At 41.9% G+C, this 26,551-nt stretch overlaps 1 protein-coding gene across 6 annotated transcripts in view; it reads left to right on the top strand.

Moving 5' to 3' along the window:
- The first annotated feature begins 3,656 nt into the window (after window positions 1-3,656).
- mast3a (microtubule associated serine/threonine kinase 3a) overlaps window positions 3,657-26,551 on the top strand; it is a 67,903-nt gene continuing 45,008 nt past the window's right edge. For 2 of the 6 annotated variants that reach the window (XM_041991669.1, XM_041991671.1), the window contains exons 1-2: window positions 6,856-7,450; window positions 15,028-15,113. In XM_041991669.1, coding sequence (XP_041847603.1) covers window positions 7,365-7,450; window positions 15,028-15,113 — 172 coding nt within the window. In that variant the 5' untranslated portion in view covers window positions 6,856-7,364. Of the gene's footprint in view, window positions 3,871-5,035; window positions 5,068-6,855; window positions 7,451-15,027; window positions 15,114-26,551 lie in introns of those variants that run through there. The other 4 variants (XM_041991672.1, XM_041991668.1, XM_041991673.1 and 1 more) reach the window with 3 other exon arrangements.

Genomic DNA, 26,551 nt, shown 5'->3' with positions numbered 1-26,551 from the left:
GTAGGACCGAATTGAGTAGCCCTGCTCTACACTGTAGATGGAGGATCTTCAAAGTCAGGTTTTTTTTTACCCTTCATTCATCCTTGCCGGTCAGTGTTCAGATGCTGAGATCTGATCACTGACCCTCACTGACACTTGAGATGCTGATCCCCAATCTTTAATGTCATCAGACTCATCACTGCAGTCATCCTGAGTATTTTGGCACATAGCTCTATGGCGCCCCCTTGTGACAGCAAAACTACAGAACGGAATTTAATCTGCTAAATGCTGCTGATCTAGGTCAGGAGAACGTGGGCAATTCATTATGATCAGCCTCATTTTGTTATGCTAGTCAGTCTGTGCTGTTCCTTTGATGGGCTGGCGTTCAGTCCAAGGTGTGTACCTTGCTTCTACCGGTTTTGGTTGGTATGGAAACCACCTTCCTGGAGCCCTAAACTGGATTGAGATGGATGGATGGATGGATGGATGGATGGATGGATGGATAGATGGATGGATGGATGGATGGATGGATGTTATGTTGCTTGCATGACCACTTGTGGACAATGTGTGTGTTTTATGATTTTTTAAGTAAAGAGGACAGCTTAAGTAAATGGATTAAAATTAGACCTCTTTGTTCCCTTTAGTTTAAAAAACAGTGTGTCAAGTTAAACTCTGTAATACAGAATGGAAGAAACAGAAATGACACCGATAAAAGAGGAAGATCTGACTTTCATGCCTGGCTGCCTCCACTAATGAGCGTGGAGCATTTTACAATGACCCATGCAGGATTACATGGAGAACATGAGTGAAGGACACGGAGGCCTGCAGAGTTAATGCCTCTCCAGGCGCTTTTTTCTGTGTAGCTCAGAACATCATCTGAAAATATGTACACACTGATATTCAGCCAAAACTTCTCTTTCCTATTTTGGGAAAACAATGCGTCACACAGGAGTTAATTTGCAGGGGAATTTACCTACGGTTTGTGTTCCTGATCACCTGGCTGAAACAATTTCCCTGTAAGAAGCTGTTCAGAGGGATGAAACAAAAATAAAACAGACTGCGAAAGGAAATACCAGATACTACTAAAACACTTAAAAGGTAAGAAATCCTCTGGGACAGACGGGTTTCTGGGGGAATTTTACAGATGTTTTATTATCGTGTATGTTACATAAAGTATTTAACTATGCTATAATTGCAGGGAATGCACCAAATCAGGTCTGAAGCAATTATTTCTGTTTTACATAAAAAATGAAAAGATCCAACCTTGTGTGAGAGATACAGACCTGTGAGTCTACTCTGCAAATCGTTACAAGCATTATAGAGAAAAGAAAGCAGAAACATATTTCCAAATGAACTCAAACAGGTTTGATTCCAGGAAGGCAGGAAGCCAACAGCACAGGAAGGATATTAAACACAATATTAATAATCTTAAGTCTCAGTCCTCTATGTTGCTAAGTTACAATGCCCAGAAGACCTTTGATTAGGTTAATTGGAGCGATTTATATCAGACTCTGCCAGTATAAGGATTTTCCCAGACTTTCATAATGTGGGTAAAAGATCCTAAATCTCAAATTAGAGCTCATATTTCTTCTACCTCAAAAGCGGAGTTAGGCGGGTGACTGCTTGAGCCCCTTGTTATTCGTGATAAGTATTCAACCATCAGCAGAGTCAATCAGACTAAACAAGCAAATACTGGGAATAATGGACGAGGGAGGAGTGGAGAATAAAATCTCCCTGCCCAATAAAATCAATACTAGCACTGAAGGAAATCCTTGAAGAAGATGGAAAAATCTTAGGATAATTGACTAATGAGAGCAAATCAAGTCTTAAGTTGTTACAGGCACATACAAGATGGCAGTGAAACGCAATCAAGTGCTATGAAGAAGGATCTGGATAGACGGAGACCTCTGAATCTCATCAGAAGAGTAGAAACAATTAGAATGAACATAATGTCAAGACTGCTGTTTCTGTTTTAGTCTCTAAATTAATACATACAGCTCTATTTTTAAAATGTTGGATAAAACCGTGTCTGGCTTCCAAAGGCAAAACAAAAGAGGAGGGATCAGATATAAACTACTTTTATCAGCCAAGAAGAAGGCTGGTTTAAACCTACCTGATCCAAGGAGCTATTACTGAGTTGTCCAGCTTAGAGCTCTTATATTATGGATAACCAAAGATAAAGATGCAACATGGGTGGAAATGGAACAAAGAGCCTGTCTGAAGATGTCCTCAGAACCACTGTCCTTTACAACTAAAGCAGTGCATAGAAGTTTTGAGAAATGGACAAACAACATACTTTTATGTGTTGCCCAAATTTTAAAGGATCAATCTTTAAATAATTTAAAAAACTAAAACAGGAATTTAATCTACCAAGCAATGACTTCTACGAATATCTACAACTGAGTTATTACCTCCAGAACCCCGACCAGAGAGAAAAGACTTACAAGGAATGAACCACAGCTGAAGAAATCTTGTATCGATTAGAGGCGATTAATCAAAAACAGGGCTGATATCAAAACTCTACAAAGCACTGCAGCATGGATCCACGGTTAATAGCAGGGAGGTAAAAAATGGAAATTGGAAGCAAAGGAAAGCATAACTGATGAGGACTGGGAGGAAACACTCAGATCTGGACATAGACTAACGTACAGCCCCTGAAAGGTGAAGAAGTTTTATTTTAACACTCCAATTATTACCTCAAAATAAAGTATTACAACAAATTTATACTAGAACTGTGGGTTGGTGGAGGATTATGGGATTGTCCAAAAGTTATAGATTTCTGGAAAGGTGTCCAAAAAGAGATAGAAAGAGTCCTGGATGTTGATTTACATTTTGATTCAACTTTGTCATTCTGGAGATTCTACATACTGATCTTACAGACAAAACAAGGCCCAGATCCACCCCGTCTGTAACAGGAAGCGGATGATTGTGAGTGAAAAAATAAAACGTGGAATGTGCATAAAAACCCGAATCACTGCCATCAGAAAAAGACGGCATGGACGTGTTTGGCTCCACGTCCACACTGCATCCCTAAAACCGCATCCTCGCCGAGCGATGGGTGAAACTGTCACTTTTCACTCTCAGCTGTTTCAGATAAACACTGAACTTCCTATGAGAACAAGGAAAGGCTCACATCCCTCTGGCTTCCACACATGGACATGTGATCACAGGACAAGAGAGCAGCCATTGTTGCATATAGAAAAACATCATGGTTCTGCTGAGTGCCAGGCACAGATCTATCACCACTATTCATCTCCCCTTCAAAGCTTGACTGTTCCTCATCCTGTCTCTGAAATTCCACCAACCCGCTGTTTTTTGACGAGTTGAGCAGTAAGCTCTCCTGCATGAAGAAATAAGTGGACGAGTGTGTTTTTTCTAGAGGAGGAGCTTTACTGGGGAGATTAGGAGGTCTTCAGAATGGGGTCAGACATCCCTGAGGATTCTTTTAGCCATAACATCCATAAGATCTTTAGAGTATTTGTCTATCTGGTTGAGCCAGAAATGTCCATTATACTAAACACAATCAAAACATCAATTTGCACGTGACAGCTAATCATTACAACAATCAATAGGGAGGTTTGCTCACTGGCTTTTCACTGCATCAGTCTGATTAGGTTAACCACCCTCCCTCCCTCCGTCCCCTCCAGGTCAGCTGATCATCCATCTGAAGTGACCACCTTTTCGAGCCGGTGTCGTGCAGCTCTCTCCGGGGAGGAGGAGGAGGAGGAGGAGGAAGCTGTAGCCTGCTGGTGGAGCCGCAGAGCGTGAGATGCGTGCATGTTCCCAGAGAGGACGGAGCGCAGCATGGGCTGACTGACTGATCCGGGTTCCGCATTTTTGTTATCTGCAAGGATGGATGAGCCGAATATCCTGAGACGCCGCGGTCTGCAGGTAAGCGAGGCAGCGGCGCGCGCATGTGGCTGTTTCCAGGCAGAGCGGATGACATGATGAGGATGATGATCAGCAGCGTTTGCTCTGCGTGTAACAGGCGATCTGTTCTCGATCCTCCATTAAAAACAAGCATAGATAGTTAATTAATTAGTTGGTTAAGAAAATTATGCCAATGATGGTTCAGAAATATTACACGGACCAATCATCTTCATCATGCGCGAGTCTTTGTAAGGTCCGTAAATCTGACCTGATCTCCTGCAGGGCTGTTGATTTGTTTTTGAGCTCTTCCTTGGTGCTTTGGACAGTCTGGTTGCCTTGGTGATTGGAGTACAAAGCCCAAGGATCTTGGAAGACTGGCAGAAAAAATCAAACCCCTTTCATCTTCCTCTGAGCCATGCAAGGATGGTTAAAAATGAGTGATTAACCTTTATATTCATGTAAATGAAGCAGCACCATCAGTACTCTGACATGAGGAAGGGACTCTGGGTTGGAGATGAAATGCTCACTGATTCAAACTGGGTGTAAACAACTGGTGTCTTGTTCCTTCATGCACTCTTAGAATTTAGATTCCAGCCTCCCATCATGCCACCATGGTCATGGTCTGAGTGCAAGCATGTTTCCTGGCAAGAATAGGGTTTGTCTTACAGGTGTGGAGAGGATGAAATAAGCAGATATTAGCCTCATTTATGCCTTGTGTGCCACATTTAAATCCAAACTAGGGGTAGTTTCACAGTTTTCTGAGCTCAAATGCAGTGGCTGTGGGGTTTTAAGGACTCTGGCCTTTATATGGCTACAAGGCCCACTTGTTCTGCAAGTAACTAGGCCATGCAGTAGCAAATGATATTTACTCTGCACTGAAAGGAAAACAAGTGGGAGTGACGGAGAAGCAGACATGTGGAAAACTGCTGTAATCTTGGCTTTTTATTATCTTGCACATTTAAAGCATTGCAAGAGTAAATGAACGACATGTTCCTCATTATAAAAACATGTTCATAATGATGTTTTCACAGCCAAACAGAAATATTCAGAAGAAGTGGGCCCTTATGAGTGACATATGTGAAGAGATGATTCACCCAGAAGCAAATGGCCGATACCTGCTTTTCACACCAACATGGAGATGTTTAAAAAAATCTAAATTCAACCTTTCTCATCTCTTCTATTTTAGAAAGAACTGAGTCTTCCTCGCAGGGGAAATGTGTAAGTATTATTGCTTTGCTCGCTCTGTGCACTGCCTCTAACCCCCACTCATCCTCCTTAAACAAGACCAGCCAGATCTATCACTTGTCAGCTGAAACCAGATGTGTTTGACTTGATCCTCTTCTGAGAAGCAGGAACCTTAAATCTGCCTGAAAGACAGGTTTTACCTTACAGACAGACACACTGCCTGTGGTACGCCTCAGAATATTTACCTTTACTGCTATAAATCCATAGTTATTGTAATATCTGAGTCCCTTTTTCTTTTGTTGTTTTTAACCATTTCTTGCTATTTGAACTGAGAAAGTAATGAGAGCAGTTTCCTTCAGGTTACTGCTCAGCTGTGTTTATGATTGTGCATAGCTGACTTGTCATTGCAGCTAATCTATGACACATGTGATTGACATGAAGGAGGTTTACTGTGAATTTGCTGCTCAGTCAGGAGCCCAAGCCTGAATGGCATGACTTTGTGCAGACTCTACCTGTTCTGGGACTTTCTCAAGTCTTTTATGAGCAGACTGAGGCAGGATTGCATGGTATCTTCGACTGTGAGGATATTAGAATCACTGAAGATGTTTGCAGTTTGATCCCAAATGCTATGTGGACTTAAAGAGCTGTACTGATTATCAGGAGTTGTTCACCTGTAGATATATTGTAGACAAAAAAATGTTTAGTGCTTCTAAATGTTGCATCAGGGGCTGTATGTTTGTTAGGTAAATGTCATTGTCTGTTTGTGGCTCTTGAGCCTGATGTGCCTGATGTCCCTGCAAAAGTTCAAGATTTCAGAGTTGTGGGGCTACAGTTGCTCACTTCAACCATCTCATGATCCAGCCTACAAACACAGAATGATCGTTATTTAAATATAACATACGTGTAAAATTTTCTTTAACATATGACCACAGAACAGGGGGTGGCCGTGGCTCAGGAGGTGGAGCAGCTGTCTACCAGCCAGGCTTCCCTTGAATACATGCTGAGGTGTCCTTGGGCAAGACACTGAACGTTGCTGCCCTGATGTGTCTATCAGGATCTGAATGTGTGAGAAAGGAGAGAGCACTTAGGATGTAACCTTAGAAGTGCTATGAGTGTGTGAATGTGTCATTTGAGTCATAAACATGACTAGAAAAGTGCTATATAAGTACAGTTTGGATCTTGTTCACATCTGGCTTCTTCTCTACATGATGGAGCTTTAACCTGCATTTGTGGGTTTCAGGGTGAACTGTGTTCACAGACAGTGGTTTCTGGAAGTCTTCCTGAGTCCATGCAGTGGTTTCCAGTAGAGAATCATGTCTGCTTTTAATGCAGAAGATCACCATTATCCAGCCTTGTCCCATGCATACAGAGATTCCTCCTGATTCTCTGAATCTTCTGATGATATTCTACACTGTAGATGGTGGATCTTCAAAGTCTGAGGAACATTTTTCTGAAATTGTTCCAGTTTTAGATCCAGTTAGTCTCAGATTGGTGATTCTGTCCAGCTTTCCATCTGAGAGACTCTGCCTCTCTGAAATGCTCCTTTTATACCAGTCATGTTACTGACCTGTTACCAGGTAACCTGGTTAGAAATTGCTGTGGTGCACCCTAAAGTTAAAAGCCAAAAGGAAAGAAGAAAAAAAGAAGAAGAAAAAGAAGAAGGGACCAGTTCTGTCCGGTCCTTGGTATGAAAAACTTGAAGATGCGTTTATTATTAACATTTGTGACGCTCTGAAAAAAACAAAAAAACAAACAAAAAAAAAGAAAAACCAAAACAAGAATATGAATTGCTTTAGTTTTATACAGTTTTTATGTGGTGAAAACAGCCCTAAAAAATAATATAATTCTTTAGATAATTCAGCGCTGGTTGCTTTGTGTGATTTGTAAAGCAGTATTTCCAACAGCGCCTGAAAGCATCATTAGTCCCTCCTCCTCGTGGCGAGTCCTGACGCGCCTGCGCGGTGCAGCGAAAAGCGCAGTAGCTGGAAAGTTTGTATCGCTCCTTAATTGGACGAAGGTACGGTTCGATAATGGTGCTTTTCGTCGCGGAGGACGGGCCGTTTCGGGAAAATTACTGATAGGAGGGAAATGTGCAGATGGGACATGGCTGCTACGATCTCTCAGAACCACCGAGCTGCCCTGCCGGGTGTCTGGGGTCAGTTTATCCCGAAGCTGAACAGAGTTTCCGCCGTTAGACTCTTAGGCGTACTGGCCTAACAACAGCCTGTAAGACGAAGTCCACAAGGAGAGACTGTTAAACATGACGCTCCCGCTTTAACACGAGGATACCGATTCTTCTGTTCCGTTGCGGTTTATCGGTCACCACCATCATGTCTGACCAAAACTACTACTGGACCGTGTTGCCGAGCTACAAAACGAATTTTGTGACTGGGGCTATGATGAAAAGATCGAAAAGGTAACGAGTTGAAACCTGTTTCCAATCATTAAAAATGATAATAACATATTTAAAAATACGATCTAGTCTTCAATAAACCAACTGAACGTCTGTCCTGCTGTAGGCTAGTTGTCATTAGATGCACCATTCACGGTCTGACTTGGGGTCATTGTTGAACGTTAACACTTAAAATTCACTGCACGTAAACGCATCATCTCCAGCAGCTGTAATAACAGTGTTGTGTTTAAGGAGTGCAGTGTTTTACTGTATGTCGCTTACATCCGCCCTAGTTTTTGTTTCCGACGCAGGCACGTGGCCATCCTTGGCTTGTCTGTGTCTGCGCGCGTGTCTCCGTGTATAGCTGCATTGTTGTCGCATAAAGCCACATGAAGAGCCGCTGATCGATACCCTGATGCAGGTAGCGGGCTGTAGATGTATGGAGGCAGAAAAGTGACATAATTAAATACTTATTTACGGCATTGAAATATTAATTAAGTGTGTCAGTAATTTATTAAAATAGAGAAATGGACACATTTAAATGTATGTATTAATAACTACTTAAATGTGTCATTAATGATGTAATATTACAAAATTGAACATATAATTAATAAATATAATTAATACGGCCATAAAAATGAAATGAAGAATAAATTGTTAAATTCATTATACTGTATTTATTTGTTTAATTCATGTATTAAAATTTTAAATAAACATTTTGTATAAATAAATTTCATGAACAACAATTTACATGTGTCATTAATATTCTAGATAGATTGATTAGTAAGTCTGACTGTTTTCCTCTCGTGCCTCATATCTGATGTTTTTATTACAGTCTAAGCAGCGTGAATCAGATCCAGACTACATTCCCATGTGGTCTAAATCGGATCCATGTCTGATCAGATGCCTTCTTATGCTCATTTCAGGCTAATTTATTTTAATATGTGAGTCCAGGAGGGCAGGAATCAACCCAACATTTTTCACAAACTCCTTTATTTCATGTGGACCCTCTCTGTAGGCCCTCACATCAGCCTCGGCTCTGGGCCCTTCGCTCTGGCCGCCCTGGATGGCCGGTGCCTAGTGGGGTCAGTGGCCGCTGATCTTGGCCCGCCAGGGCCTGTGGCCCGTGGCCATGGGGGGCTCTGGCTGGGGCTGTCCTCGGCCTCCCTCGGGGGGGGGGTTCTTCCTGGTGGAGCGGCTGGGTTCCTGCTGAACAGAACACAGAAAAAACACACAGAACTAACGACAAACTGTAATCGGAATGACATCTTCAGTAAAAACCGAGCAGCAGTCATGTAGGAATAGACACAATACCATGAGATTTTAATCCTTAAACCTCCACTAGATCTCCTCCAGGTCCATCTCGTCTACCACCAGGAGCGGTAGGGTGTAGCTCTGCAGGGTGAACTGTGATGGATAGCCACCCTTCAGGTGATCTACGGAAGTTTTCCAGGTGTTTCAGTGGTTCCCACAGACCAGGTAGCAGGTTGTGGTGCTCCTATGGCGCCGCGGAGGGAATGGAGTGTGCAGTGTTGCGGTGGTCGTGGAGTCCATCATTGAGGTGTATGTGAAGTGTGTGTAGCAGGTGACGTTCAAACACACTTTCTGAGCTGCCACATCAAATACACACCTGCATGCTGACCTGCTGTCCAGTCACCTGCTGAGACAGTTTCAAAGCTACAAGAAGCATCTGGATGATTCTGGATGATGGATGAAGAGAGAACTAATCTGTTTCCACCTCACCAACCGTCTCCATGGTGATAGTTTCTGTCCTAAAAATAGCAGATGTGGCGACTGAAGTTAAACAACAAACACTGATGAAGAAACTGGTGATGTGGGTAAAAACAGCTTCTTCCCGTCATCGTTGAAGTGTGAGTGTTTGTGCAGCATGTTACACCTGATTCCGTTCCTGTGTCAGATTCCCGCATGGTGAAAACGGTACGGTCCTTCCTCAGAAGCTCACGGTGGGAAACAATCCAGCAAATTCATCGTAATTTTTAATAAAATAAATCATCCAAACCTGTAAGTGTAAGCCGCAAGTCTTCAAACACGGACCTGTCCCCTTTCCAAAGTGGTAGAACTATGTGAAGGGGGAGACGTCATCAGCATAACTCATGAGAAAACCCATAGATGCTACGTTCTGTCCAAACCTGTTATTAGGGCTGTCAAAAATAACGGTGTAACAAATTTATGTAATTAACTGCGTTAAAACCTTTAATGCAGTGTGACAACGGCAGGACGTGCAGATGCACGATGGAAAGATGGGCCGGGTGGATCTATGGAGTAAACGGCATTAATGGAGCAACCCGTGGATGTCGCCTCCGTGGAGAATGAGGTGTTTTAACAAACTCTTTTTCCGGTGAGAGGGGTCCACACCTGCACTTTTGCTGCATTTTTTTTATAAACTTGTGACAGTCCAGCTTAATTTTCACCAACATGTCTGCTCTAGAGGATCTCTGGTCGTCTCTGTGCAGCGACGGTGATCAGCTGATCAGCTTTCGTTGCTTGTGCTTATGGTTCAACTGAGAAGGAGGAAACTAGCGGTTCATGGTTCACACCGTCACAACGACCTTTGTGTCTTCCCTCCTTGTGAAAGGTGTCAACAGTCGTCTTCTGGACAGCTGTCAGATCAGCAGTCGTCCCCCCATGATTGTGTAGCCAACGGAACTAGACTGAGAGGCCTTTTAAAGGCCTTTGCAGGTGTTTTGAGTTAATTAGCTGAAGGCACCAGGCGTCCTCAATATTCAACCTTCCCACAATATTCAAATTTTCTGAGATACTCAGTTTGGGGTTTTCATTAGGTGTCAGTAGGGATGGTGAAACCGAAGCCTCGTGAATCATCGAGTCAACTTTAACCCAAATGCTTGAAAATGGCTTAGTGTTCTGAAAAATTTGACCCGGTCAAAGAGCGCTATCTGCTGGCAGTGGGCGTGTGATGCATGAGAAAGAAAGCGTTGACGTGACTTCCTCACTGCACGTTGGTCATTCCTGTCCCATCTGTTCATAACTGTTCGTTAAAGGATACGTTTTCTACCATGAGTGAATTTTTATTTTCTGTTGTTAATAAACGGTAAAGAGGGGTTATTAGTTAAGATTAGTTAAGGTAACAGAATTGTGGTGTAACTTAAGTAAACCAGTCTGTAATGACAATAGCTACTCACAGTGGGAACATATGAGGGAAGGGTGCTTGTGCAACGTGGATAGTGATGGTGTTTGTGATTTTAGACAGTTGTAGTAAAGTTGTTTGCTCCTCTTCTAGCACACTACCTCTACAGCCTGAAAGAAACAAAAGAACAAAATTGTAATTAACCAACTTCAAAATGATTAAAATTCTCTGCTGATGATGATCAGAAACCAGCTCGGCTGTCTGAGGTCCTGCAGGTTGTAGTTTTCCTCTGCAGCTGCAGACCGAGACGTTTCCTCTGATGCTTCTGGTTGAAGTTTGATTCATTTTAAAAACTGCTTTTTGCAAGGCTATTAAAACATTTATATAAGGAGAAGGAAATAAAGCTTACATGTGATCTTGAAGGCACCGCCCGATCCGTCCTTCTCTCATACTCCGAGCTCCTTCAGCAGTAACCATGGCAACAGCGTCTTGCGCAGACGTTTGTTTCCCAAAAGCTCTAAAACAGGGGTGCCCAAGTCCAGTACTCGAGATCTACCATCCTGCAACTTTTAGATGCAACCCTTCTCCAACAAGCCTGAATCAAATGACTGGCTCGTTACCAGGCCTCTGCAGAGCTGAATGACATTCAAATGACATCTGATTGAAGCGTGTTGGAGAAGGGTTGCATCTAAAAGTTGCAGGATGGTAGATCTTGAGGACCGAACTTGGGCACCCCTGCTCTAAAAGCTAAGTGTGATCCAATATAAGCTCATGCTGATGTGATGTGTTCCCTAATGTTGTTGTCAAAATGTAATGTCGTACAATCGCTACAGAATCTCCTCAACAACCAGCGATCTCCTCAGCGTTTGAATCTCTCGTTGAGAGGTTGACAAGCCCCGCCCCTTTGAAGATCCCGTTGGTGCCCGATACGCCCTGATGACGTAACGAGGCCTCGTTTGGTCTATCACGTGACTGTTGGCATACTGAATCAATGCTCAGAGACAGTGCTCACAACACTTCCGTGTCACATGCTCGACCTGTGATCGAGCAGATCGGCTGTAGCGTAACATCCCTAGTTGTCAGTTATAATCATCAAAATTAAAAGAAATAAACATTTGAAATATGTCCGTCTGTAAGGATGCATGTCTACATTATACAAGTTTCATTTTTTAATGGAATTGCTGAAATAAATAAACTTTTTCATGATATTCTAATTTTATGACGAGCACCTGTATTCACCCCAAGTGGTGTTGTTGGCAGGACTGTATCTAAAGCACATGACGATTTTCAGGCTGTTTTTGTCCCGATTTTGCCTCTTCCCGACCTCGGACGGCAAACGCCCGATTATCATGTGATTTCCCTGTCCTTTCATCATTTGTCGACTCGTACATTGTGACTGCGTATATTGGTGATATGGTACGGAATGTAGCCAATCAGAGAGCGAGCTGGCTGAGGAACAAGGACGTAAATGAAGTCCGTGTTCACGCCGTCTCCAGTCTGTTTTTTTTTCAGTTCTGGCTTTTTCTGTTAACGGAAGACCTCCATCATTGCCTCGTCCTGTATGTCCTCTTCTATGCTGGGTATTGTGTTTCTTCTACGTTTTTCGCCGGTTGTTGCTATGTTTCTTCTACATTTTTCGCCGGTTGTTGCTATGTTTCTTTTACGTTTTTCGCCGGTTGTTGCTATGTTTCTTCTACGTTTTTCGCCGGTTGTTGCTATGTTTCTTCTACGTTTTTCGGCGGTTGTTGCTATGTTTCTTTTACGTTTTTCGCCGGTTGTTGCTATGTTTCTTCTACGTTTTTCGCCGGTTGTTGCTATGTTTCTTTTACGTTTTTCGCCGGTTGTTTCTATGGTTCTTCTACGTTTTTCGCCGGTTGTTGCTATGTTTCTTCTACGTTTTTCGCCGGTTGTTGCTATGTTTCTTTTACGTTTTTCGCCGGTTGTTTCTATGGTTCTTCTACGTTTTTCGCCGGTTGTTGCTATGTTTCTTCTACGTTTTTCGCCGGTTGTTGCTATGTTTCTTCTACATTTTTCGCCGGTTGTTGCTATGTTTCTTCTACGTTTTTCGCCGGTTGTTGCTATGTTTCTTCTACATTTTTCGCCGGTTGTTGCTATGTTTCTTCTACGTTTTTCGCCGGTTGTTGCTATGTTTCTTCTACGTTTTTTGCCGGTTGTTGCTATGTTTCTTTTACGTTTTTCGCCGGTTGTTTCTATGGTTCTTCTACGTTTTTCGCCGGTTGTTGCTATGTTTCTTCTACGTTTTTCGCCGGTTGTTGCTATGTTTCTTTTACGTTTTTCGCCGGTTGTTCCTATGTTTCTTCTACGTTTTTCGCCGGTTGTTGCTATGTTTCTTCTACGTTTTTCGGCGGTTGTTGCTATGTTTCTTCTACGTTTTTCGCCGGTTGTTTCTATGGTTCTTCTACGTTTTTCGCCGGTTGTTTCTATGGTTCTTCTACGTTTTTCGCCGGTTGTTGCTATGGTTCTTCTTCTTTACTTTGGGTGAAGCTGCTGTAGGACTTTGATCACTGCTGCACAAACACTCACACTTCAATGATAAAAGGAAAAAGCTGTTTTTATCCAGATCATCAGTTTTATCAGAGTTTCTTCATCAGTGTCGGCTGTTTAAATTCAGTCGTCACATCTGCTGGTTTTAGGACAGAAATGATCACCATGGAGACGGTTGGTGAGATGGTGATAGATGAATTCTGCATTATGATCTAGAACATGGTAGAGATGATGTAGAACAACATGTAGAAGCACATTACACGCTGCGTTTACTGACCCTGGGACATCTGACATTTACCCAAGGGAAGGTCAGTTAACAGGAAATATTTGTAGCATCGGCTCGTTCTGGTGATACGATGCAGTAAAAACGGGCAGATTTCAGGCGGAGTCACAAATGGTGATAATTCACAATTAATTTATAAGCTGTAATTAATCTGAATAAAAAATTTTAATAACTTGACAACCCTAATTTTAATTAGTAAACAGCACCTGGTTAAGATGGACATAAAAAACAGAGTGAATGACTTTCTTACCAAAGTGAGACGGCCTGAAGTTAATATCAGAACGGTAGCACAAGTAGCCTCTGCTCTCCGTCCCTGCATGGAGAACTTGGAAGTACTCGTGTTTACTTTTTATTAAGTCTTATTTGCTGCTTTTAAACACAGGCAATTTATTCTAGAATTAACTGAATTCCCTATGTAGACGCAAATTACACCTTAAAATCAAAAAGATATATCTAATTGTGCTGTATCTAAAAGAGACCAACATCAGATTTTCCTCATGAATTTATTGATATTCAATTCAGTCCTATAAGCAATCCAGCAGGTTTTCAATATATTCCTGCTTCAACGCATCTGAATCAAATTAAATGGATTTAACAGCCAATCACTGTGTTGGAGCAGGGATACATGGAAAACGTGCTGGCCCTCATAGGACTAAACTGATTTAGACCATACGTGTTTCTGTGCTGTAAAAAGCAATATCATGAGTGAAGTTACTGGTTATAATTTATGCAGCCTTCTGACACTTTTAATGTTACATCACATTTTCTTTTCTCCATTATTTTCTGGGCCATGAAGTCATGACTCATTTGAAGCAAAATAAAAACCAGACTCAGATATTAACACATGCCATGTTTAACAGAGCTGCATCTTAAACATAAAATGGTCCCAGATAATCTGGAACTCAAGTTCCTCCACAACACCGCAGTGAGCTGCTGCCACAGCCTGAGTCACGTTCTAGCATTTTCTGACCAGTAAAACTAGGAGGGACATCATGACGTAGCTGCAGACAGAGTAATGTTCTTTATTTTAACGTTTCCTCCTTTCTGCTTCACATCCATCCTCCTGAAATGCGTCTCGACACTTAAGTTAACTTAAGCTTGGTTAGCACTTCTTTAGCAATGAAGCGCGCGTCGCTATCGTCACACATGGCAAACGGAGTTAAAGAGAAACTGGAGACATGCTGAGTCATGCCTAATGTCACGTTATAGACATAGCTGTCGTCACACTCCGCTCTGCCCACCCCTGTAGTGCTGCCCAGCTGTAGCTGCTGCTGTAGTTAGTGATAGCGGTGAGGACTGAATGGAGTCACAGCTCCATCTAGTGGACAAACATCATTCTGCACGAATCCGACACTGGACAACATTTACGGTTTTATGAGAAATTAAGAATATATCAGCATTAAATTTGGCAAAACTCCGGCCAATTATGATTATTTTGAAAAGGGCTATAATCGGCTGATCTAAAACACAGTAGCAGAAATAACTGGAAATGAGGAAAAAGTGGAAATATGGAAATAGTTTCTGTTCAATGCCATGAAATGATTTTTAATTAGAGTATGCATATGTTGTCATGCATGTGTAAATATTGTGTTTTCTTTATCATAATTACCCATTCCACTTGATATTTATTCTACTGCTAACAGGTAAACAACTTGTTGTTTTTGGTGATTATAAACATTATTTTTGTGTTTTCCTTTCCTCTCACAGTTCCCGTAACAACAAGAGGCCTTTAGGGGTGGGGACCCCATCGCCCACACTGTCACGGCCACTTTCACCTCTCCCACTTCCCACAGGTACAGTCATGTTGTCTGAGTGGTTTTTCCTGCTGTTTGGTCTTTTTTAAAGAAGACGCTGAGAAACACAGAGGAATTTTTATGTCTTAAGGTTTTATATATCAGAAGATAATGAAACTCATCTGGTCCATGCAAAGGCTCAAAATAAAGTACATTTTCCATCAGTTTTCTCTGAGAGAAACCCAGAGTTCACATGTAGGATTTATTTATTTTTTACACAACAGATGAGCTTTAGATGGAATCTAGTTTAGTTTATTTCTATATTATTTTATGTTTGCATCAAAAGATTAAAAATAAGGAAAACTTAAATATTTTACACACTTCTTGCTGAATTATCTGATTATTTCTCTGAAGGAATTAGACCAAGATAAGCTAAAATCATGACATTGCTGGTCTGGAGTGGAGGTGTCGGTGTTAAGCTGAGCCCAGCATGGCGGAGATTTACATGCAGAGATGGTTTATTGGAGAGAATTAAAGAATTTTCTGCATGGTGTTTAGGGATGTTGAATTTAATCATTTCTACAAAGCATCAGTTCTGCATTGATGCAGCAACAAAACATAAGCAGTTATAACTAATGTCCGAGTTTCCTTCAAGATTTTTGTAATGTGCGGGCGGAGGGCTTTGCTACCTGCCCTGATTAGCGGTCCAAGCCTGCGGAGCAGCGCAGGGTTAGCTAAAGCTGGATTTATTCTCACGTGGTGTCTGCGTAAGGGCGGTTATGGCGTCACCACCGTATGCTCCACATAGGTCCGCAGAGGCTTGACTCTTTCAGACCTGACGTGCACACCTGCTTGCAGCACGGTTACGGGGAAGTAGTCCCTTGTGTTGGTTGGTTTGTGATTACGGATTTCTGGAGCTTCTTGCTGCATTTGTGTGTCCCACAGAAGAGACACTGCTACACAATACGGTAACTCTTTGCTCAAGTGTGAGAGCACATTTTACCGGCATCAGCTGCGCTAACCCTACCGACGCTGCTCAAGTATAAATCCAGCTTTAGGGTTCGGGGTTCCCAGGACTCCAGCATGCTGGAAACCTATTGATTTTGTTCCGTTTAATATTATACTTATTCCTCCGCTCCTGAAAGTCTCTGGGCAGCCTAAGCCGTAAGAGTATGGATGAAGCCCTTCACAAGGCTTGGACCATACCTGGAAGGCACCTCATCCAGAAATAGTTACCCTCGTCAGCCACTTAGGTGGAGTTATTATGAGGGTTTGTATGTTTAATTTCTAAAGTATTTTGCATCATCACGTTTGGCGATTTTTAAATTTTTGCTCTTTTTATGGTTATGTGTTTCTAAATGTTATTTCGACAACTAGCAAAAACCATATTGATCTCTAACTTAACTATGACAAAAGATAATGACATGAAATTTATAGACCAAGTGCCGAACTCAATACTAGAAAAAGTTCAGATCTAGGGGGCACTAAAACGTTGACTAGTTCATAATGCCAAAACGGCTGAAGAGATGCATCACACTTAATACACATATTGTCCTAGTCATTCTGAGACAAGTTATGCAATATGGTAGTGAATGGAAAAAGTGGGTGTGGTTTATGAGCAGATGAAACTGGCTCCGCCTCCAAATTAGGAAAAATTACTTAAAATCACCTCTTTGTCCTTCAGAGACAAGATTTTCAAGACATGTTCTTTGGATTGTAGCAAACATCTGAATCTCTCTAAATTCGCTCCACACAGATGTCACACTTACTTCAGTAGTATGCAAACAGCTCAACATGTGTATCCCTGTGACAAATTACTCCATCGGCACCGAGCTTGCTACGGTCATCCTCTGGATGGTCCTAAAGCTTTTTTAATTCAGCAAATATTAATCTAAGGTGCACCAAAAAAAAGAAAAATTACATGTTTTTTAAAAGTTCATTCATGCCGACTGACATGAACCAAGGAGTATACATCACCGTCTACAGCTGTGAGAGGGCTCGCTAGGCTTGTGAAAACTACAGTATTTGCTGCTCTTGTAACACTAAAAATAATAAACTAAAACATTAACTTAAAGTCAACTAAGTGACTGAACAGAAACAAAATGAAGAAAATCCTGTTCTGCAGATTACAAACTGCAGGTAATAAAACTGAAACTGTAATCGAGCAGCAGTTGGTGGAGTTGTTCAGAAACGACACCGAGGATGAAGAACTGAATGGATTCAGTGACTGGGAGCTGGGTGAACTGGCTTACCAGTAACCTGCTTGCTGGAGTTGCTGGCTTGTTATGCTAACTTAGTCTGTTCAGCTTCACAGGTATGTTCTTCATGCTGTCATGATGACATAAATGATCACCGTCACAGCAAAATAAAAGCCGCCATGCTTCAGAATTATTTTCCACATGTTACTAATGTAAATTATATTGTGTGAATGGATCCATATGAACATCAAGTCTATGTTTGTGCACATTTACAGACCATAATAAAGTTGTACTCGGGAAATGTGGCGTTGCTCTGCAGAGCGGAGTACAGCTACTGACATACTCCTCGAGAAGCCAGATCTTTGTTCTTGTTTTCGAAGCCATTTAAAAAAGTTTGTTTTGGTGCGATCAGTTCATTCTACAGGAGAAGCTTTGTAGGCAGCTGGCTGTGCTCAGCGTGAGGCTCCAACGCAGCAGGTGTTAGTTACAAAACGAGTGCTCATGTCCGTAATGCAAACCTGACTGAACACGCAAAGCAAAAGCAGACTAAGTCTCTAAGTTGGCAACACTGAGGAATAATAAATTCCCCAGAGACCCACCTCTTTCTACACATAAGCCAATCAGAGTGCTCATTCGTCCCCGCCCACACACACACAGGCTGTCGTCTACTTCATTGGTGTTCGTCTCCTTTTCTCGTATTGAAGTTAGTTTGAGTCAACCAGCAGCTAATTTGCGCGTTACTATGAACTACTGGGTTGAAGAGAGGAGCAGACGTTTGTTAGCGACTAAATAAATTCAGTTATAACTTCTACAAGAAAAAGGCCGGCTAATGTACCGTCGCCGTTGTAGAGAAGATGGAAAAATTCATTTGCAGTTTCTCACATTTTAGCCGCAGAATGCGACCATTTGGTTGCAGTCTGGAGGCCTGCATGATCCAATCCACTCCCAAGCGGTCCAGATAGGTGGCCATCTTGGTTCTGGTTCTGATAGAGGCTTTTCTCTCCATTGTCTCCTCGTGCAGCTCAAGATGGAGGATTAAATCAAAGAGAAGATTTGATCCAATCCCTTAGTTTTCCTTAGTTTTAGCTTCATATCAGCACTATTATTATTCCTTCAAACTCCACTAGATCTTCAGGTGCTATCACGTCCCATGATAACATTATTTATTACATGTCCATCATAAAAAGGAGCAGCCAAAGATCAACCAGTGAGCAGAAAGTTCTATGTGTGTGTGAAAAGAAGAAAAATAATGCTCCTCTATGGCTGGAATGAAGCCAAGAAGACGTTTCTGATGCACGGTGGCGCCACAAAGCAGCTGAGCTGGAGTTGGTTTAGTGAGGATAGCAGGTAAATAGTAGCAGGAATAACTGGAAATGAGGAAAAAGTGGAAACATGGAAATAGTTTCTGTTGTGTGTTTGTTTCAATAACAATATTTTTCTCCTGAAAGCCAAGACTTGAGAGAACGATGAGATGAGAAAAGGTTTGGTCACTGTTGATCTGTGTGTTATTTCTACAAAGTTCTGTTAGTAATAACAGAATATACACAACATTTCTGACACTGAGATTCATTCACTGCGGTCCCAGAGACACCAAGAGCATAAACCTGGTTATTGTGGAGACATGCTTCATTTACTTTGGAGTTTTTAGATTTTTTCTTAACCTGTTAGTGTATGGTCATATTTTAAGTGACTCTATTATGCTCATTTCAGGCAGAAATAAATCCAGCATTTTTCACAAATCCCCGTATTTATCTATATCAATCCTCTCCGTAGGCCCTCAGATCAGCCTGTGCCAGAGACAAGCAGAATGAGACTCTTCCACCCTTAGCCCCGCCTCCCCCTGATGCTGGCTGCCTCTAATTGGTTAACGGCCAGGAGTAGTTGTTGGGAGGACGCACTGTTTTCATCATAGAAACTCTGACAGAACCGAAGTAATAAAAAATACTCAGGAAATAATGTCAACACAAAACATAAGTACATGTTCCAGCCCGAATCAGACCCCAAAAACAACTGATCAACCCACAGAGACCCAGCAGCAACCCACAGCAATTTAGCAACCCACAGCGACTCAGCAACCCACAGCGACTCAGCAACCCACAGCAATTTAGCAACCCACAGTGACTCAGCAACCCACAGCAATTTAGCAACCCACAGCGACTCAGCAACCCACAGTGACTCAGCAACCCACAGCAATTTAGCAACCCACAGCGACTCAGCAACCCACAGTGACTCAGCAACCCACAGCAATTTAGCAACCCACAGCGACTCAGCAACCCACAGCGACTCAGCAACCCACAGCGACTCAGCAACCCACAGCAATTTAGCAACCCACAGCGACTCAGCAACCCACAGAGACTCGGCAACCCATAGCGACTCGGCAACCCGCTGTGACTCGGCAACCCACAGAGACTCGGCAACCCATAGCGACTCGGCAACCCGCTGTGACTCGGCAACCCACAGAGACTCGGCAACCAACAGCGACTCGGCAACCTGCAGAGACACAAAAATACAAATGTTGGAGCAACTCTGTGGTTGGCTCCCAAAAACAAACATTGCTGTCTGACCTTTGTTTCCTTTGGGAATTAGAACAGACGCAGCTTTCCCCCACAGTCGAAGAAGCATTTCTGTGTGACATGTTGACACTGAAAACATCGCAGTGTCTTCCGCCTGACACTGAGCAGTGCCGGTGGGTGCGCCTTTCTTCTTGTGAACATGCACAAAGTGGAGAAGATGACAAATAACTGAGTCCCCCCCCCCCCCCCCCCCCCCCCCAGGGCTGGACAATAGTTCAATATCAATATATATCACAATATACTTTAATTCAGTAACAGTGATATGAGTTTTGAACACATTTCCGATATTTCGATATACATACAGTTTATGATTACAGCGTTTCATTGACTGACGTTCAAGCCGGTCAGTGATTCAAGCCGAACAGAAAAAGCCGTATCACACTGGCTTCGTAAGTGATGACGTACACCACAGACACGGAGCCGACCAAGCCCAGCAGCAGCTGGCTGTGCTCAGCGTAAGGTGAGGCTCCAACGCTGCAGGTGTTAGCTACAAAACGAGTGCTCATGTCCGTAATGCAAACCTGACTGAACACGCTTCTACAAGCAAAGAGAAAGCAGACTAAAAACACTGTGTGCAGAATTATTAGGCAAATGAGTATTTTGACCACATCATCCTCTTTATGCATGTTGTTCTACTCCAACCTGTACAGGCTTGAAAGCCTTCTACCAATTAAGCATATCAGGTGATGTGCATCTCTGTAACGAGAAGGGGTGTGGTCTAATGACATCAACACCCTATATCAGGTGTGCATAATTATTAGGCAACTTCCATTCCTTTGGTAAAATGGGTCAGAAGAGAGATTTGATGGACTCTGGAAAGTCAAAAATAGTGAGATGTCTTGCAGAGGGATGCAGCACTCTTAAAATTGCCAAGCTTTTGAGGCGTGATCATCGAACAATCAAGTGTTTCATTCAAAATAGTCAACAGGGTCGCAAGAAGCGTGTTGAAAAAACAAGGCGCAAAATAACTGCCCATGAACTGAGGAAAATCAAGCGTGAAGCTGCCGAGATGCCATTGGCCACCAGTTTTGCCATATTTCAGAGCTGCAACATCACTGGAGTGCCAAGAAGCACAAGGTGTGCAATACTCAGGGACATGGCCAAGGTAAGGAAGGCTGAAAAACGACCACCACTGAACAAGACACACAAGATAAAACGTCAAGACTGGGCCAAGAAATATCATAAGACTGATTTTTCTAAGGTTTTATGGACTGATGAAATGAGAGTGAGTCTTGATGGGCCAGATGGATGGGCCCGTGGCTGGATCAGTACAGGGCAGAGAGCTCCACTCCGACTCAGACGCCAGCAAGGTGGAGGTGGGATACTGGTATGGGCTGGTATCATCAAAGATGAGCTTGTGGGACCTTTTCGGGTTGAGGATGTAGTCAAGCTCAACTCCCAGTCCTACTGCCAGTTTCTGGAAGCCACCTTCTTCAAGCAGTGGTACAGGAAGAAGTCAGCATCGTTCAAGAAAAACATGATTTTCATGTAGGACAATGCTCCATCACACGCATCCAAGTACTCCACCGCGTGGCTGGCCAGAAAAGGCCTAAAAGAAGAAAAAATAATGACATGGCCTCCTTGTTCACCTGATCTTAACCCCATAGAGAACCTGTGGTCCCTCATCAAATGTGAGATCTACAGGGAGGGAAAACAGTACACCTCTCTGAACAGGGTCTGGGAGGCTGTGGTTGCTGCTGCACGCAATGTTGATCGTGAACAGATCAAGACACTGACAGAATCTATGGATGGCAGGCTTTTGAGTGTCCTCGCAAAGAAAGGTGGTTATATTGGTCACTGAGTTGTTTTTGTTTTGTTTTTAAATGCCAGAAATGTATATTTGTAAATTTTGAGTTGTTATATTGGTTTTCCTGGTGAAAATAAATAAGTGAAATGGGTATATATTTGGTTTTTGTTAAGTTGCCTAATAATTATGCACAGTAATAGTCACCTGCACACACAGATCTCCTCCTAAGATACTAAAATTAAAAAAGCCCCACTCCAACTTCCAAAAATATTCAGCTTTGATATTTATGAGTCTTTTGTGTTCATTGCGAACATAGTTGTTGTTCTATAATAAAATTAATCCTCAAAAATACAAGTTGCCTAATAATTCTGTACAGCCTGTAGTTGATAAGAGAGGAGAGACTAACTCGGTGGTACGGAAGAGGTTTGGCTTAGTGTCGCCAACTTAGCAACTTTGTTGCTACATTTAGCTACTTAGCTAGCAACAGATCTAGCAACTTTTTTTGGGGTATTATTGGAGACTTTTGGAGACTGATGTAAATTAACGCTGTTTACTCTTTTCAATGAGGAGTAGGTGCTACGCAGACTCCTCCCCCGTCCATAAACACCCTTATTGAGGAGTTGGCAGCACTGCATCTGAAGCATTTCCACCCGTAGAACATACTGAGAGTCAGAAGATGAAGCACCAGTTGTTGCTCAGTCTTTTTTTCAGTTTATTGAAGCAATTCTGAGCACTTTTGTTATTTTTTAGCCTGGTTGAAGCGGCTTTGTTTAAATCTATAAGAATAACATAATAGACCTGTGTTTTAGATATTAATATTGAGAACGGTAAAAGCTTTATTCGTCTTTTGGTGATTTCAAATTTCTTTGTTTGAAGGCTAATTTAGCTTTGCTAAATTGAAATAAAAGGTGAACATTAATTTATTGTATGGTTTTTATTTCTAAAATGTTATACTGGAGGAGTTTCATAGACTTGGCAAATTAATTTTTAGTTTTACAGAATCTGTTGTGGCATTTTTGGCTTTTTATATTGTTTACAGTTGTGTTCAAAATAATAGCAGTCCAACATGAATAACCTGTTTTTGGTAGAAATTATATTACTGCATGGCAAATAATCTACCAGTTGCTGTAGTGGGGTCTTAGAAAACCAACAGAGCCAACATTCATGATATGCATGCTCCTGAGTTTGTGTAATTGAATAATGAATTGAAGGGGCTTGTTCCAAATAATAGCAGTGTGGATTTCAATTAGTGAAGTCATTCAATCTGTGATTGAAAACAGGTGTCAATCAGGTGGCCCTTATTTAAGGATGAAGCCAGCACATGTTGCTCATGCATTTCTCTCTGAAAACCTGAGAAAAATGGGTCGTTCCAGACATTGTTCAGAAGAAAAGCGTACTTTGATAAAAAAGTTGATTAATGAAGGGAAAACGTATAAAGAAGTGCAGAAAATGATGGGCTGCTCGGCTAAAATGATCTCCAATGCTTTAAAATGGAAAGCAAAACCAGAGACACGTGGAAGAAAACGGAAGACTACCATTCGAATGGATCGAAGAATAGCCAGAATGGTGAAAACTCAGCCAATGATCAGCTCCAGGATGATCAAAGACAGTCTGAAGTTACCTGTGAGTACTGTGACAATTAGAAGACGCCTGTGTGAAGCTAATCTATCGGCAAGAAGACCCCGCAAAGTCCCACTGTTACAAAAAAGACATGTGCTGAAGAGGATACAATTTGCCAAAGAACACATTGGCTGGCCAAAAGAGAAATGGAGAAACATTTTGTGGACGGATGAGAGTAAGATTGTTCTCTTTGGGTCTAAGGGCCGCAGACAGTTTGTCAGACGACCCCCAAACACTGAATTCAAGCCACAGTACACTCTGAAGACAGTGAAGCATGGTGGTGCAAGCATCATGATCTGGGGATGTTTCTCTTACTATGGTGTCGGGCCTATTTATCGCATACCAGGGATCATGGATCAGTTTGGATACATCAAAATACTTGAAGATGTCATGTTGCCTTATGCTGAAGAGGAAATGCCCTTGAAATGGGTGTTTCAACAAGACAACGACCCCAAACACACCAGTAAGCGAGCAGCAGCTTGGTTCCAGAACAACAAAATTAAAGTCATGGAGTGGCCAGCCCAATCCCCGGACCTTAATCCGATAGAAAACTTGTGGGGTGACATTAAAAATGCTGTTTCTGAGGCAAAACCAAGAAATGCAAAGGAATTATGGGACGTTGTCAAATTATCCTGGGTTGGAATCCCTGTTGACAGATGCCAGAAGTTGGTTGACTCCATGCAACACAGATGTGAAGCGGTTCTCAGAAACTGTGGCTATACAACTAAATATTAGTTTAGTGATTCATAGGAATGCTGAATCCTGGATATTTTTCATTTCATACAGTAAATATTTGAGTTTGTAAAGTAAAATGCAGACACTGCTATTTTTTTGAACAGCCCAATGTTCATTTTTCTTCATTTTCTGTAACATAATTAAAGAAATGTCTGCTTTTTCTTCATGTTTTGATTTAGAATATAATGTGCAGTGTTACCAATGCATGGAAATAAAAACTATTATAAGGACCTTGGGCTTAACTCAATTTTTTAACCTGACTGCTATTATTTTGAACACAACTGTATATCGATATCGGAATTATGTCGTAACGACTGAAATTAAGAAATATATTGTAATACAATACAAATACAAATACAAATAGACCAAAATAATACAGTATATAAGAGTATTCAACACTAAAACACTGTGGAAAGCTCAGAAAAGTCCAAAGCATAATAGGCCCTCTTAACTGCTGAAAGTCTTTTGACGTTGGTATTTCATTCAGTTAATTTAACTTTGCACGATGAGTCATCTCAGTGCTCTTTTGCCTGCATGATCACTTCATTGTAGTCCAATTGTAATAAAATAAAAGCACACATATTAGTTAAATTCCTAATCAATTCCTAATCATTGTGTTCATATGAAGCTAAATTTAAGGAAACCAAATCTTCTTGCTGATTCAGTAGTGATGGGCGACAGTGGAGAGAAAAAACCTTCAGCTCAACATACTGTTAGTTGCTAAGCTGCTAACTTGGCCTCGTAGTCCAGCGCTCAGATGTGAACATCTACCACACTCTGTCCACTTCTGATCTGATTAGCCAGGAAGCATCTAAGCATCAGATGATGGTCTTCTTTTTGTCTGACATGCCTGTAAAGTGGAATGAATTAATTTCAGGGGTTAATTTTTCAGTCATGTCTATGTTCCCTCTGCCTTCCTTATTTGGTGTTGTGTGTCACAAGACTTGAGCTGGTTTCCCGCTGAGGGGGGCACTGACTGGTTTTCTCATGATTATGTTTTTCATGTAGCCTCCTCCAGGCTACTCATTCCTTCATCCGGCTGCTTGAGAGCCGAACATGAAGACACATCCATGCAAGTGGCTCAGGGTGTGGTGTGGATTTATCCACAGAGAACGACCTTTGGTGACCTTTGTAAGAGTGTGTGATGTGGTATGATCAACAACTGGTGTTCCTGCTGTTTGCTGACACACCCTTGGTAAGGCCTTAGCAGAGACCCTAGTTGAGTAGGAATAATGACTTGAGTCACGGTTACATGGTGTTTTTAATTCGGAATTAATTATTCAGAATTAAATAATTCAGAACTAAAGTATTCTCCTTCGTGTTTCCATGAAAATAGTAATTCTGAATTGAGGTTTACATGGAAAACAGGTTTTATCGCCTTTATTTATTCGGCTTTAGATCTGGAGGAGGGAAAGGGTTTTGATTGGATCATTTACATGATGGAGGAATTATTCATTTTAGATTTAAAATCAGAATAAACCAGCCACTTAATTCTGATTTAAGTTTAGTTCGGAATAGCCATTTTCATTCGGACTTAGGTGTTTACCTAATTAAGGTCATTTTAAAGAGGATTTAAGTTTTATTCTGAATTAAAGGGGAATTCAAACACTCATGTAAACCTGGCCAATATGACTTTATAAATCTTGTGGGTTTGTTCGTTTTATGTCAAACTTATAAGTAAAACTAATGACAAAACTGACTGATGGGTTACATTAGCTACATCAGAATGATATACTGACCTCTAGAATTAGTAAAATGTCACGTAAAACGGGTCAAAAACTGTAATAGACTGAAACTGCATTCAAGTCTGTTGACTAAAGATTTGCTGCAGATCATATTGAGGACCGTTGCTACGCAGCGGTGCAGGTCTGCACATCATTTCAGCAGTATTTTATTTACACTTTTATACATCAGTCAGTTTTAAAACTAAGCTCAGAACTTTGAGGAATCCAGTGTGTGTGTAGTCCATGACATACTGTGTATAGGGGAAGTGAGCAAATTTCATGTGCGTGCTGTTCAAGTTTTGCTCCATGTGAACATCTCGCTGACAGTTTTCAGACATGTCGGACAATGACGGTGTATCGTGTCGTTTACCAACCAGGGCATTCTGGATGCCCCACTCAGATCAGATGTGTGCTGAAAAAAAGCCAAAAAGAAAAACAAAAGTCAGTGAGTGTGTTGGCTAGCACAGCTCAGCATAAAGATGGACACAACATTGGACCACAAATACCCTTACCAGTCACTTTTTCTGTCCATCCGTATGAGGAAGAAAGAGGATTTAAGAGACTTTGAATGTGACATGGTTGTTGGTCTGAGTGTTTACTGGGATTTTCACCCACAACCATCTCCAGGGTTTCCAGAGATGGTCTGAAGAAGAGAAAATATCCAGAGCAGCAGTTGTCTGGACCAGGATGCAGCAGAAGACACACCGGGTTCCTCCTGCCAGCTAAGAACAGGAAACTGAGGCTACAATTCACACACACTCACCAACACTGGACAATAGAAGATGGAGAAACGTTGCTGGTCTGATGAGTCTCCATTTCAGCTCCACATTCAGATGCTCGGCTCAGAATCTGCTGGAAACATCATGAAAACATGGATCCATCCTGCCTTGGATCAACGCTT

The sequence above is a fragment of the Melanotaenia boesemani genome, chromosome 8, assembly GCF_017639745.1.
Source record: "Melanotaenia boesemani isolate fMelBoe1 chromosome 8, fMelBoe1.pri, whole genome shotgun sequence".
Taxonomy (NCBI): Eukaryota; Metazoa; Chordata; class Actinopteri; order Atheriniformes; family Melanotaeniidae; genus Melanotaenia; species Melanotaenia boesemani.
This window is presented reverse-complemented; position numbering and strand designations above follow the sequence as displayed.